This window comes from Manacus candei, unplaced genomic scaffold (genome assembly GCF_025592945.1).
Source record: "Manacus candei isolate 608988 ecotype Guabito, Panama unplaced genomic scaffold, ASM2559294v1 h1tg000023l, whole genome shotgun sequence".
NCBI classification, from domain to species: domain Eukaryota; kingdom Metazoa; phylum Chordata; class Aves; order Passeriformes; family Pipridae; genus Manacus; species Manacus candei.
The window spans coordinates 16,646,302-16,661,920 of NW_026138071.1; the positions used below are offsets into that span (position 1 = coordinate 16,646,302).

Genomic DNA, 15,619 nt, shown 5'->3' on the forward strand with positions numbered 1-15,619 from the left:
AGCAGGTAAAAGTAATAAAAAAAATTTCAATACCACTCTCTCTTAGAAAAATATACACATGTTTTAAACCATTACTTTTCTGTCATATAATGAATAAATATTTAGCAAACCTCATCATACTAGCAAAAACAGTTATGTGTTCTGCTAATAAAAGTACAAAACACAAATAAGATGAGGAAGACATTAAAAAAAAGCTTACTTTTGTGAGAAATCCTTGAGATCCTGCAAAATATTAACTTTTAATGGAGCCTGCCGTTTGATGTATATCTTGGGGAGTGGGACACACACTTCAAGCAGCCGGATTGGAGAGTAGCTGAGAAGGCAATACAACAGCTATTAACAAGACTCACACCGTACAGTACCAGTTCTACACCATATTGAGGTTTGAGGCCTTTATATGAAAAAGGGCACTGCCAATGTGTCCAGGGCTTTTGCTACTTCTAGTAGCGATAACACCCTGTTCATGTATCTTCTAGGCAGAAGGTAAAACCACAGATCGCATTGGAAAAACAAAATTCTGAAAGCTTTTGGAATTACATAGAGAAAAGTGTTTCTCTTATGTATCATGAACTGGAACCATCCATTCTCAGAACACTGCTCACCACATGTAGGACAGTGATGGCACCACAATGCCCTCTGCAAGCCAGCAAACAATCCTGCACTTGTGGTTATAGTGCAGTTATGCTATCCCATGCTGTACTCACAATGAAGAACAGAACTGATGAATCCTTAGTAGGGCTATATGCTTCATATAGTACTAGAGAGAGAAGGAAGTTTTTAGCAGTGGAGCTCACCTGAAAGATGCCACCATCTGATTATAGGAAAAATACTGGTGATAGTCATGATGAATGGAATGACCACAAGGCTCTGCATTGGCCCTTCGCGTGTACTGGTACCCGTAGAACCTCAGCTCAAGATATTTTGCAAAAGACATGGACCAAGAGTCATTGGAAAGAGGAACAACCGGTGTCACCTGAAAAATTGGAAGCCAAGTGTCTCGATTTCATCCTCCAAACAAGATTAAGGACAGGCTAATCTAGACAGCAACCTAGTATTTTTAGTACCAGAAATGCCCATGACCCTGAAACATACTAAACAACAAAGACAGCATTTATACAAAGCTAAGGCCAACACATAGTTAAAACAAATCTGATAAACAACAACTGCTAGCTGATGATGACAGGTGCTAAGTTGGGGGGAGTCCAAACATATCCCTGATGGAAGCTTATAACAATTTCCAGCAACCCAGGCAGAAGCAATGGTTACATCATACACTTTTTCCTCGATGATTCTTCAGCTACAAATGCATTGGTATTGTTTTGCAGTGCATTTCAACTTCAGCAGTGCTTGCAAGCTTAGAGTAGACACACAGCTACAAACATATTAGTGTTTACACGAACACACAGAAATAAAAGGCTATGGAGCAGGGATATACACAGCAGTGCAGGGCCTGCTGTCAGCAATTACGTTAACTTCCTCCAGGTATCTTTAAATCCAACACCCATGTTTAAGTCAGCATAAGCAGGTGAATTGAATCATCTACATGGGTAATTGAGATGTTTTACGTCTCAGGCACTGTGTGAATCTTTTTCATTAATTTTTAGTCTCGTCTCTTTGAAGGCTCTTAATGTTTAGCTAGCAATGCAGTTAGCAATGTTTTCTTAGCTAAATTACAGAAGAAGTTTCAGATAATACACAATCTTACTATCTTGTGGGCTTTCTTTAAAGCAATTTAGCATTCCTCTAATGAAAATGTTACTTCCTAATGACGGCTAAAGGAATTCTAGACGTCATGGTGATGCAATACAGGCTGTTCAGTCCATAGCAAGTCAAAGAACGCCAGGTGGCTTTAGCCAGTTACTAACCCACTAGCTCTTGGAGTCTGCCCTTCCCCACACATACATTCTTTTGATGCTCATACTGATTCACTGCAAGGAAGGGACCATACTCTTCATCTCTTAAGGGGCAACTCCATTTTTTCCATTTAAATCTATCCTCTCAGAGCCAGTTTTGACACTTTCTAACCAGACTGCCTCACACAAGATGCTTCACTCTCAAGAGCCCCATTTCTACCAGAGGAATTTGTAGGTAAGATGAGAATATCTGTACCATCAACAGGTTTTCTGCTGGTTTAGCCATAGCTCCAGAGATGAGCACCTTCTCAAAAATGCTGCCTTTTCATACGAAGCCAGTCACAAGAATACTAAACTGGAATAGCAATGATTCTTAAGCCCACATCCTTACCTGTTTGCACAGTCTGCACCAGGAGTAAGTAAGAATGGTGTGCTGGTACCCAGGGACTGGGGAGTCCAGCTCCTTTAACACAATTTGCACACAGCCTTGCCCGTGAACAAAGCGACGGATGTGGTGCACCATTGGTGTTTCACAGAACATGCTGGGGCATTGGTAGGAAGGCCTTACAGAGAAATAGAAACACTTATGAATTATCATAACTAGGCACTGCTGAAGAACTGATTCAACAGATCTAACTAACAAGCTTTTTAATATCATGCTATTATTTACCTTCACTGTAAAAAAAGTTTCCTAAACTTTTAGTGAAGGCTAATTCTGCCAAGTGAACTGTACTCATTTAGAAATGAAGCATGTAAGGAAGTTCCATTGCCAGCAATGGCTGTATAGGTCCCAAAAGCAGTGAATCACTTTCCAAAGGCATATTACATATAATCCACAAAATAAAGATCAAAGCACCTATGGAAGTGCTTGGCACTAAATTAAAAGACCACTTTGGCAGTGTACCAAAGCACATGCTACTGAGGACAAAGATGTGGCACGTTCAGACCCTTAACTAGGTGCTTAGAGCCCTAATTGCTACAAAAAAGTGCTAAGTGAACACATTTGTCTTCATGAACTTAGAAATCTTGTTTCATAATCTGTTCCACTTGCTCATAAAGGAAATAAGACAGGGCCAAAGTAGGAAAGTAATGGATGTATTTGCTTTTAAGGAGTGAGCATGACTAAATGAATTCTTAAATCCAGTCCCTGTTTCACTATAGCATGATAGTAAAGCAAAGGGAACAACAGACTTAAGTGGTAAGCTTTACTAGGACACAACCAGCTCTGTAGACTTGCATGTTATTCTCCTAAGTGATAGAGGGTGGCAGGTCAACTTCACAGAGCTATCAAAAGCTATTGTTTTGTTTAGAATAACATTTAGAATAAGCTCCTCCTCACCTGAAACAATAGCGCTCCAGAAAAATCCCTAGAGTTAGGTCATTTTTCCCATAGAACTCCATGGTCACAATCCTAAAGCAGAGAAAAAAACAGCTTTAGAGACTCAATATTGCCCCTGTTAGGTGTGCAATGGCCTTTAGGTGCACAGATCTAAATGCACTGCTGGCTTGTTTACAGCTCTGTATACCTTATAAGACTTTTTTCCTAGATCTCTGCTGTCAGGTTTGCTAATAATGAGATCAGAGTCCTACTAGAACAACTTTAAACTTGACATTTAAAAGTCTAATACAAGCCAACTGCACTTTTGAAGATCATGTTCAAAAACACCTAGGCACAGAAGTCTAGATAGCTTGAAGCTTCAAACACTAACACTTAAATAGCTACAAAAAGGGTACACCCAGAATATGAAAAAAAATTAGGAAACCCTTATTCTTCTAGAATATTTAATAGCAACTTTTGTTTCCTCAGAGCCTGAGGTGACCAAGCCATTAAAAATGTGTATCAGCGTAAAGTGTCACAATTCAGATACCTCTAACATCACTAATTTACATCCTCTTATTGTTGCTGTTTGGTGAACTTATAACCATCTTCTCTGGCTCATTTCTAAGTTTTTAAAGGAACTCCAGACCTTTCCCTGTAAGAGGGCTTTCTCTTTACTTTCCCCTGATCTAAATGATTAAACACCAAGACCCGTCCTGTTTAGTAGAGATAAAAATGTGTCATAAGTTGCATACGATTAACAAATTACAGCTCCCTAGGATGGAAATAAAGCTCTTAATACTGATGACTATAATACGAGAAAGATAGTAATATATTCAAATGCCAGTCTTGGATAATACAATCTATAAGTACTCATAGATTCTCACAAGGTTCATTCTGGGACATTGTTGTGTGTTCATTTACACTGAGACTCTTCCCCACAAGACTGCATGCAGTCTCTGCCCTACACACACAGGCACTACCCTGCAGTGAAAGACCAACTAAAGCACTTGATTTCAGGCTGGGCTTTCTCACTCATGCCTTGGGATTACAGAGGCCATGCAATACTGCTGAGGAGTCACCTGACCAGGCAAAGCAAAATCCTTTTGGCAAAAGTTCCTGTTACAGGATGGGTACAGCCTACCAAGGAATCCTCAAAGAAATACTGCTATGAGGTAGGCACTGACCTTGACTTCAGAAAAAAAGGGATAGCAACAGTATAAACTGTAGAGGAGTAGTTTTCATACCAGGGGCTAACACAGGCACTTGGAGCATTGCTGGACTGAGCAGAAGAGCTACTGAAGAGAACACAGAGCCTCTGATGGTTTACCGGACTCAGGCAATCCACCTAATAGAGAGAAATCAACTCATTCACTGGTTACAGACACCTCCATTCACACACAACTTCTGTTGACAAAATTCTATTCTAGTAGTTTTATTTAAAGACTCTGCTTGCTCCTTTTGTACAGATCAACTTGGCATTATCTCCAAGCTTCAGGTAAACTTGTACTATGTATAATTGCTAAGTGTCATTTTTAGAACAACATAACTAATATGCATAATGAAACCAGAGCACATGCATGTGTTTCTGTGGAAATGAAGCCAAGAGGAACAGAAAACAACAAAAGCTCCATGACAAACATCCAAAGTCTCCAAATCACTGTATGGTTTACGACACCTTGGATTCAAACTCTGCCAATACATTATACCTCAATTACTCATTCAGGCTATAGGACGATTCCAGTTTTCTGTTCTCTGTCAAGAGATTTACTGTGCTGCTGCTGGGATGGAGCTGTTTTCCCTTCCACACCCTACAGAACTATGAAGTCACCAAATACTTTTCTTTGATCATTGAATACATTTAAAACAGCATCAACCAGTCTGATCTAGAGCAAGGGCTAGTCTTACAGTTTATGGCCTGTGAAGCTACACAGATCTACATTTAAGTGCCAATTAAAAAGTGACTTTTGCTCATGAATATGGGGGTCAATTGGCTCCAGGACCAAAATGTTTGGCTACTACAACAGATCAGTTCTGCTACTCTTATTCACAGATTTTTTTATAATTCAATAAAACACCAAGGTCCTTTTCCTCAGATACAAGTCAGTTACTTTCATGGTAGTTTACCAAAACTTTAAATATTGATTACAAACACATACTCCCATGCTTTGAAATTTCAAAGAACATTCCTCCCCCCCCATTATGAGATTCTCACTTTTCTTCAGATCACCCAAACTTTTACAATCAATCAATTACTTTAATGTAATTACAACCTACTGATGTTTCCATGACATTAGGCCCTCTGAAAATGAAAATCTCACACTTGTACAAATCATTAAAGACAAGGAGTAAGAAAGCTCAGTTTAAGAAACTTCTTAACATTTGCTCCCTCTTCATGGACTCATTTTCAGAAATCATTTAGGTACAGTCAAGTCAAACAGGCAGTGTAATACACTGATTCTGGGTTGACTTTGTGCATTTCTCAGAAATTTTGCAGTCTCTTGTTCTGAATGATTGCAAAGCACTTCAATCTAAAATCCAGTTATGTCCCAGTCAAGAACACAAAACAAAAACCCCCACAACCAAACAAAAAGAAAAAGATCCAAAAAAACCAACCCTCTGGTTTAATATGAGACACTACACCTTCTATATACCATGAGAAACTGATGTAACTTGGGTTTTCAGCAGCATACCTCAATCTTACCTTATGAGACCATGAGGATTCACTCTGAGCCAGTCCCTTCTCCTCCTCTTCAATTCTGCACCCAGTTTTTCCAGTAGGGACACTAGACACATCCTTAGTTTGGGCAAAAGGATCTGTGCTTTTCTGCAGTATCCTCCCTCCTCTGGCCCGATAGTCAGCCAGCATTCTGGCTAAGCTCTGGCTGTCACGTAGATGTTCTGCTATTCTAGTATTAACCAACTCGTGAGAAGGTAAGATTTGGATAGCCTTGGCTTGGATACTTCCATTCCTTCCTTGCAGTCCAGAGAGATCTCGCAATAATTGCCTCTTCCTTCTGCTCTCCAACTCCTTGTATTCCTTATTGAGGAGAGGAGACCAATAAACTTGCTCAGGAAAGTATTCCCGGGCAGGACATCTCATGCCTTTTTCAGTCAAAAGAAAAGGTTCACGAAATGTCAGTACTGGAGAAATACAGAGAATGACATCTTTCAACTCCTGTTTAAATGCTGCAGAGTAAGTCTTGAGACGATCCTCAGATGAAGTGACCTCTTCCGCGACATATAAACCAGTATCATCCTGGAGAGGGTCTCTGAAGACTCTCATCTGACTCTTGGACTCCTGCAAATCATCTGTCTGTTGAAGAGGCTCTAATGCCTGGCTATCCAGAGTGACCAAGTGCTGGTCCATGCCATGGAGGGGCAGCAGGGATGTTTCAGGTATTGCAAGAGGTACAGAGTTGAAGACTGCAAATGGTGACTCCACTTTGTGATGCTCTTGCTGTTTTGAGGACACTGTTTCCAGTTGATTGTTCTCTTGGTCACCTCTCTCAAATAAACCTCTTGGTTCAAGCAAGCTGACCTCATCAGAGGACACTGACTCAGAGATTACAGGCAACTTTTCAGAGGACAGTTCAATGTCTTTGATTGCTGTGCTGAAATCCTCACCATTGAAGAGGTTCTGTTGTTCATTTTCATCTCCTGGCTCCTCAATAAGGGAGTGAAAGGAGGCGTTTTTGGTGAGAGTAGGGGGCATGGCAAACTCATCCATAAGAAATGAGATTTCCAGCTGGGAATGATAAGCCACACAGACCATGAAGATCAGGATCTCCTTCACACGAGCCAGCTCGTACTCTGCAGCACCACACAACTTGATAGTACAACCCAGGTGCTGAGGACACCCTTCAAAGAACATCAGGGGTTTTGTCTGATCTAGTAGAAAAGCAAGACATAGGAGTTAAGATACAGTTTACCTGCTCTTAGGTATCTCACACACTTGAAGAGATTGTAACAGAGACTAAGAGCAAGTAACATCAGTAGCTACAAAAACTGAGGTTACTGTACTAACTTATTTTTGCAAGCAAACAAGCATTTCCCATAAAAACTTCTCCTGTTTTGTAAAAAAGTCTAAGTGAAGGTCATATGGAACACGCTGGCCTAAATAGCATATTCTAAGATCACTGGAGACCCTGCAGCAGTGAAGCAAAAGAACCACTATCATCCCAGGCACACTTGCTCATCTTTACAAGACAAAAAGCCTATGACATTTTGAGGGCAATTTAAAGGCTGGAAGGAGCAACAGTGAACTGGAAAGGGAAGTGTTCAAGGACAGATTGGATGGAGCTTGGAGCAACTTGGTCTAGTGGAAGTTGTACCTGTCCATGGCAGAGGGGTTAAAATGAAATTATTTTTAAGGTCCCTTTCAACCCAAACCTTTCTATGATTCTATGAAGAGACACAAAGACTGCACCTCCACAAAGATATGCATCTACAGCATTTATGTGTGCCAACACCACTGCTAACCTGTCAAGCAGCATTTCTTCCTTCTTCCTTGGCAGACTTCCACTGCCTTGAGGGGTTACAGAGAAAAAGGAACTTCATTTCTCAAAGATGCACAATGACTGGACAAGGGGCAACGTGCACAAATTGCACCAAGGCAAGTTTTGATTGGGTACATTAAGGTTGGACCAGATAATCTTTTGAAGTCCCTCCCAACACAGGCTGTTCTGTGATTCTCTATTTCAGTGCAGAAAAATTCTTTACAGTGAGGATACTGCCCAGACAGGCTACGAAATCTTCATTCTGCAATATTTTCAACAGTTGGCTTACAAAAGCCTTAGAAATCTGATGCTGCATTTTTCCTTCCTGTTTTGAACAGGAGGTTGGAACAGACAAACTACAGCATCATGGGAAGAGAAAAAACAGTTTGAGTGTCCAGGGTTAAAAAGGGGGTTCCCCTGGAGTTGGAAAGTGGTTAACCCTGGGGGGTGTGTTCCTGGTGTAGGGCCAATCAGAAGCTACAATTTGGCCCTGTGAAATTACCATATTACAACAGACCAGAAAAGGAGACTAGATGACGTAGTTGGAAGAGGGGTAGCCATGGTTTGAGATGCCAAGTGTTTGAGTGGGGGCCAGTGAGCCCCACTGGGGGGCCAAGGCCCCCAGTTGGGGCTGCAGAAACCTGGAACAGCGATAAAACTGGATTGGGTGCCATGGCCAAAGGCTGGGGGAGTTTCTCCACTGTGAGTGGGCAGCAGAAGACAGAAAAGCAGCAGCAGAGGCAGTGCTGAGTGGAGAGTTGTGGCTGAAAGCCAAGAAAATAGCCAGCAACCAGCAACATGGCACATAGCCAGGCTGAGAGATGCAGAGATGTCCTGCAAGGAGGGAGAGCTGGCAACAGAGCAGAGAAAACTCAGCAGAGACTGTTTTGGGTAAGACTGGATTACCTTCCCAAAACCCACACACCTCCTGAAGAGGAGGGGTGGGCTTCCAAGCTTTTAGGGAGTCCTGAAATGCAGCTAGAGAAAGAGAGAAGAGCTGAGAACTCAGAGATGTCCTGTGAGCTGGACCACGACGGAATGCGGGAGAAGTGGCCTTCCGCCTTCCCCCTGCCATGTTGGCAGCTGAGACGGAGCAAAGGAGCTCTGTTAGAATGCTTGGGGCAAAAAACTGAACTGAGAGCCCTAAACCATTCTGACTCGAGGGAACTTCACCCCTCGAGGAAGGGACTTTCATGGGATGCCTTGCACCCCATGATATGACCGTGGTAAGGTGAGTTTTGTTCCTGCTTTGCAGCCCACAGGAGAGACCTTCGGTTGGAGCTGAAGGGCCGAGAGGGGTAAGAAAAAAACCCTGTGTTGTAATGGAGAGAGAGAGAGAGAGAGATTTTCCAGCTATGACAAATCTAGCTACAACTGCTGCCTTGAAGAGGAGAGACACTGCTGCCCTGAAAGTGGAAAAGACCTTTTCTTCTTTCCTTCTGAACTTTTATTGGAGGGAAAGGAGGGATTTGATCTGTTTTGCTTTACCATAGGAGAGATAGTTAGAATTGTCGTATATAAATGTATTATATTATTTATTGTGTTAGTAATAAATTTTGATATAATTTTCTCATGCTAGCAGTTCTGTTATGTCTGAAAATCCTCTCACACTCAAGCAAACTGTGGGGAAGTTTGGAAATTGGATTTTTGGGGAGCTCAAACCACAACAGGGAGAAAGAAATTAGTCTGATTAAAATCTATATCTATATATAATATAGATAATCTATACAATCTATACAAAAATCTTGTTTCCTCTTAGTAAGATCATTCTATTTGTACACAGCCTGTTCACTGTAGTTCCAAGAGGTAACAGATGAAAAATGAGTAGGATAATACTCAATCACACAAGGAACCCAATAGTTTAGAGCTATTTAAAAGGAGCAAAGCATTTATCCTTTCACACACATACGCTAAGACACATCAAGTTTTACTCACCATTAGGCAACTGAAAAACTTGCATATAAAATTTATGACAGGTTCCCAAACGTGGTTTGGTCAACAGTTGATCCATTGACATCACTAAGTCTCCCTGGGTCATTCGACTTACCCGGTCTAACACTTGCTATAAAAACAGAAAGAACAATAAGAATCTACAATGCAAAGAGGACTCCTAATCTTAAAAAATAAACCAAAAACCACCAATGTGATCCAGAAAATCTCTCACAGAGATGCAAATTCTGAGTTAAACCCAATCTCACAAACATGCATATACAACATACAAGAATCTTAGAAAGACAGTTGGATAAATATTTCTGGTGAGTGGTAAGATTGTGCCCTTCCTCAAACTCTTCTGTTTGAATAGATCCATGTACTTCTAGGAGGTGCAGTGCAGTCAGAATCTCTATGCCAGGAGCTCAGCCAACTCCCACAGTTACTCTCTGTATGGCTGTCTATACCCTGCCTCACAGGGACAGAGGTTCTCTCACAGTCACTAAGGACCCAGGCGTGATTTGCTACAAACACGTGTCAAAGTTAACTAGAAATGAACCAGGGTATAAGGTCCTATCAAACAAGGACACAGCAGAGTAGCTACGAAGAGCTGAGGAAAAGCTGCTCTCTAGGTTTGCCTGTCTTGCCTTCTTGGAAGAGAAGTACTACTAATAAAGTGCCTAGATTAGGTTAGAGGAGAAAATAATACAACTCTGCTTTCTTCAGAGAGTTTGCTACAAAAAGACATTAGAGATCTATTACAAGGCCCAGTCTAACTCTGACTGGGAATGCTCACCGGTTTGACATTGATGACCAGAGTGATACCATGCTCCAAGAGCATGTCCTGGGCAATTCGGGACACAGTCTTCTCAACAAGGACCAAATTAGGCCTGACATCAACTATCCGCTGCACGTAGTTCTTCAAGAACTCCCTTTCCTGCAGACAGGACCAAATTATGGCAGTTAACTACTGCAAACCCATCAGAAAAAAAAACAAAATGCTTTAATGTTTAATATTACTTTCCCCTTCACTTACATACTGGCCTTTTCCATACAACAGGGAAAATGGTTATCCAGAAAGCACCATCAGTTGCCCGTTGTGCACAGTTCCATGCTCCCACAGCACAACACCCCGTTTATCAATAATTTGTTATAAGCACGAATTGCACATGAGAATATAGTCCAATGACAGTGTGAAGTGAGGGACTTGCAACAGAATCCAAACATATATATATGCACCTTACATCCTCACACATAAAAAAAGCTTCATGTTCAAAAGGTGCTAGAACTAGAGCATCATAAACCAAAGCACTTTGCAGTATTATGTTCTCCACCTTCTGATACATGCTAATGCTGAGTGCTGGCACTCAAAGATACTTACATTCATGAAAAGGATGATAGTGGTCTATGCCTCTACAAGTCTGTACACACATCCTCAGTCCCTAAATCTGTACACTGCTCCTGGAGTCCCATCCCAATGCTATCCATGCCCATCTTGTGGTTTCATCTCACTACTCCCACACAAACTTACATTACTACACACAGAAATAGAAATCAGGCTGCAATGCATCAGAACTAAAGGTCTACACTGCTAGAGGGAGGACACAGCTTCCCAAGCTAGGTATTCTCAATTGTGTTACTGCAGCTCACATTAGACAGGTTTTAAAAGTTCTGTGCAATATATAAAGATACCACAAAAGCACTTTGGCAGCTCCTCAGAACAAAAACTCTAAACACTAAATACCCTTGTTATAGGTATGCTGGCAAACACCTGAGGACCAATTTTCAGACAAGAATGGAGTGTGTTAAATAAAATGTCTATATATTTCAGTGTTTGCATATTTGAGGCACGTCCCTGCTCACTGGGGCAGGGCACCTGTTCCAAAGTGACATTTTCTAGTTCATCACTCCATTAGGTTGGTTTTTGTTCCATTTTTTTCAAGCCTGACAAGAAATAACATGGGTGTGACCTAACCCTAACCTACACGAACTTTTCAAATATTTCTTCACACACCTAAATCTCATCTAGCTCTAACACTGTAAAAGGAGGCTCAGAAGGTATCATTAAAAACAAAATAAGTCTTGTAAAATGCTGCATTGTGAGGATCAAAACCTCACACACATATGCTCTCAGCACATATAATTTGAAGACAAAAACCCTCAATACAAGACTACAAGTTTGTATGGTATTTACTGCAGCAGTTATCTCGGCTAGCTTACTAAAAGAGGAAAGTTTTCTATTTTCTGTTCAATCTCACTCACTCTGTTCCACCTTACGTGCTGAAAAAAATGCACTGATCATGATTTTTTTTGCTTTTTAACCAAAACCAAAAGCATATTCTCACCTGAAGTACTATAGGCTCTATACAGGTAAACTTTGTTTCTTCTCGATAGAGATACTCAATGGAGCACTTCAGCAGAAGAATTTTGGGATTTTTTAAGCAAGAGTTCATCTAAGAAAGACACAAAAATAGTTAAAAATACAAACACATGGAGAGGAGAGGAAAAAGCACACAAGAGACAGACTTCCCACGACTAGTCCTCGCCCTCCCTTAAAAGTGTCTCAGCTATCCCCACCCTGCAGACCCAACTATATATTCTTCCTCCTTATGAAGTTGTTACATCCAGTTGTTGGAAATTCACAGCCACTGTTCAGTAAGCAGGCAATGCTAGACGTTTTCAGCCACTGCTGAGGTAGTCATTAGATGCCTTATGTGATGGTAGGGATGGAAAGGCTGTTTTCCTATGCATGTATGAGGAAAGTTTCTCCCCTAGAATCTCTGGTCTAGAAAAAAAAACAGCTTGGAAAAGAAATGCTCTAAGAGCCAGTCTTGTCTGGGGTCTCAAACCAGAGAAAGCTTGCAAACCTCCTGAGTGGTGAGAGAAGCTTCACAACACAAAAATCAAGCCTCAGCACACTTGTTTCCACAGCATGCATTACTGTAAGCACTTGATTAATCAAGCTGCATTACCTTTTTGTGTGCAACATTCTTAGTGCAAACAAACCCGTTCACCACCATGGAGTCAAATTTCTTTCCACCAGGGATCTAAAAAAAACAAAGAACATTTTCAGAACCATCATACACTCCCACATCTTCTAGTGCAGTAAACCTAATATAGAAAACACGTGTTGTAGGTGACGTGCAGGCTTCAGCTACACCCTCAGTTATCAGATGAAAGATCAGATACAGTCATGCTGGACACACAACTCTTTTCCTTTAAAGCCTAACAAACTAAGGACAACATGAAAACAAGTACTAAGTTCTAGGATTTTTACACCCCTCCCAAGAGATGTTTATTTGTTAAACCAGGTATACTCCGGAGCATGATAAGGGAATCTAACTTCGATAGGCCATGGGGAGCATATATCTTTGCACATGCCATTTCTATTAACAAAAAATAAATTGTAAGGAAAGGGAGGAAAAAAAAAAGAGAAGAGAGAAAACCAAACAAACCTCTACCTACTATTTGAATACATCAAACAGTTGACTGGTGTGCCTACAGTCACAGGCAATCACAGGAGTAATAAATGACATGAAACAGGTTTCTGAATAATATGTTTTAGAGAACATTTGACACTGTAATACAAGCATGTGAAAACAGCAGACAGCTATGAAGAGTTTTCAGCTCTGAACAACTGCTCTTTGAACTGGAGTTTCAGGAGAAGCAGGAACTAGTGATGCTGCCTGAAGAGATGCCACAGAGCCACCACCAGAATTATAAGGTTCTCCTCATATCTTACATAGCTTTCAAGCAAAAGAGTCCTGCTGCAGTGAATTTGGTCAAAGAAAAATAAGCCCAAATCTTCAATCATCAGTCACACTAGCTCCTTCAATGTTAGTTTCACATCAGACTCTCAGAATAAACTTTGCATGCCAGAACTCCAGCCTTACAGTTCAACAATGTCAATGCTGGGCCATCTGGCAGAACCGGATGCACCATTCCATAACAATTAAGTTTTCCTCTTGAAGAAAGTCATTGTACTTGGCATGGGAGGAGCTGAATCCTCCATAATGGATAGTTATAGGGCAACAGACTGCTACACTGAGTTCTGCAAGCTACTTATCCAGCATTTGGTACATCTCCAAATTCAAGCACAAAACAAGCAGGAACCAAAAAAATGAAGCAAGTCACTACAAAAGTGCTACTCTTTGCCACCTTCTGAAGCCTACAGCCTGAAAGAAGAGGTCAGCTCCAGGGCATTAAAGCCCCTTGTACAGCATGCAAAGTTCCCTCTGTGCAACTTTTTCTAGAACCCCATCCTATCAAAAGGCCATGTTGGACAATTACACACCAGTGAATATGCTGGGGGCAGGGGAAGGGGACTATTCTCTTCAAACAAGGGGTGCTGCCAACAGCTGCACTCTTTTATTTCCCTACATCCACTGCTTCAAACTTACTTTTTTGATGTGGACAAACTGGCGGATATCCATGTCATCATCTCTGTTCTTGACATCAGGCCGTACTGTTTGAACTACCTGGCAGACCACAGGTACAATGATATCCCTCCAGGACAGTGACAGGGACTCATTGTATAGCAGCTGCTGAAGCAGTGCCATCATGTGGTTGTGATTAGCAGACCTGCAAAAAAGGCAAAATAAAGTGATTTCTCCTGAAAAAAAATACAGTGCAGCGACTAGTTGAAGTCATATTTCAAAAGCAAATTTCTTAACATTTACAATACAGGAAGTCCTCTGAAAGAACAGCTGCCTAGAATGTTCTACAGTCAACTCTGGCCTGGTACTTCAGTATATAAAAATCACAGGGGAAAAACCTCATTCAAAATATACTGTAAAAAAGCTGTTTTCTTAAAGCAAATTAGTTCCTTGTATTGTCCACTGTAGATGCTGATGGAATAGAGGGGCTTCAGGAATTTTCACTCAAGATACGCAAATTCCTTTTTCTACGTGTTTCTTACAGCAGTCTTTCCATGGCTTGTTTCTCCCCATTTTCTTCTCTCAGCAGATCCAGATTGCTGTGGTGCCAGCCTAGGGGCGTGAAAAAGAGTTCTTTGGATTTCTCCTCCACCCTTCTGTTGAATAATGACTCTGCAAGAGACAAACAAATCCTGTTAACAGAAGGTCACAGCTGAATACCTGTGTCTTTCTGAAAGGCTATGTTGAAAAGGAAAGAATTTACTATGACATAAGTCTAAGCCTCTTGAAACACTGAGTTTAAGGTAGCAACATGATGCTGCAAACAGTATAAGAGTGGTAAGTGTACAATGGAAAAGTGAGCTACCAAAATTGTTGTACTGCCAGCAAACAGCAGACAGTTTTCTCTTCTGGAACAGCACTGTTCTACTGAATTCTCAAAGACCTTCTGCCAAAAAAGCGGCACAAGCTTTTTGAAACATTTCAGCACATCTTCTCATCTGCCTCCACCTAACAATCATACACACAGGTATACGATCTGCTACAATTAACAGTATGCAAATGAAGTCTGCATCCACTGAATACAGCTTTTAAAATCCTAAATGTCAGCACATACTACAGTCATTTTGGAAACAGAAAGTATGTTTCAACAGTATAAGATAGTCCTCGGTTTGAGAAGGCCTGTCACTTTCAATCACTATATTGTGTAGTAACTCCTTGGAAGGGCTCTCTGTTTTGCATTACCAAAATTAAAGGTTATTTCAGCACAGTTCTCTGTGCTTTGAAAGAGTTACTAGGTTATTTCCCTCACAGGTATTATGATATTATAAAGGGAAGTTATAAACTTCCACATTCTTATAACATCTGACTATATTTTAAGTCTTTTACGCTAGTAGTGTATAAATTTTCATCAAGCAAGTATGTAAGCCTTCAGAGTTCAAGCTTAAAACTCCTCAGAGTTTTAAGCAAAATCCTTAGACAACAGTAATCTAAGAAGGGATATTGAAAAAAAGAAAGACTCTTAACAACGATTAACTTATTCCAGATGCTCCACACACAAAATTAGCTGTGTAGAAGATTAACAGAAGTTACATTGATTTCTCCCTTTCTCCTGCAAAAGCTCAGTTAAAAACTAAGCATCAGTTT

The 15,619-nt window shown here is 40.9% G+C and overlaps 1 protein-coding gene across 3 annotated transcripts in view; it reads right to left on the bottom strand.

Annotated features, from left to right (window-relative positions):
- Window positions 1-15,619, bottom strand: part of PIKFYVE (phosphoinositide kinase, FYVE-type zinc finger containing) — a 69,951-nt gene that overhangs the window by 22,314 nt on the left and 32,018 nt on the right. For all 3 annotated transcript variants that reach the window (XM_051787681.1, XM_051787679.1, XM_051787680.1), the window contains 12 exons: window positions 14,518-14,647; window positions 14,000-14,180; window positions 12,572-12,646; window positions 11,945-12,052; window positions 10,396-10,536; window positions 9,606-9,732; window positions 5,876-7,062; window positions 4,419-4,519; window positions 3,193-3,264; window positions 2,245-2,416; window positions 795-973; window positions 200-313 (listed from right to left, as the gene is read on the bottom strand). In XM_051787681.1, coding sequence (XP_051643641.1) covers window positions 200-313; window positions 795-973; window positions 2,245-2,416; window positions 3,193-3,264; window positions 4,419-4,519; window positions 5,876-7,062; window positions 9,606-9,732; window positions 10,396-10,536; window positions 11,945-12,052; window positions 12,572-12,646; window positions 14,000-14,180; window positions 14,518-14,647 — 2,587 coding nt within the window. The remainder of the gene's footprint in view (window positions 1-199; window positions 314-794; window positions 974-2,244; window positions 2,417-3,192; window positions 3,265-4,418; window positions 4,520-5,875; window positions 7,063-9,605; window positions 9,733-10,395; window positions 10,537-11,944; window positions 12,053-12,571; window positions 12,647-13,999; window positions 14,181-14,517; window positions 14,648-15,619) is intronic.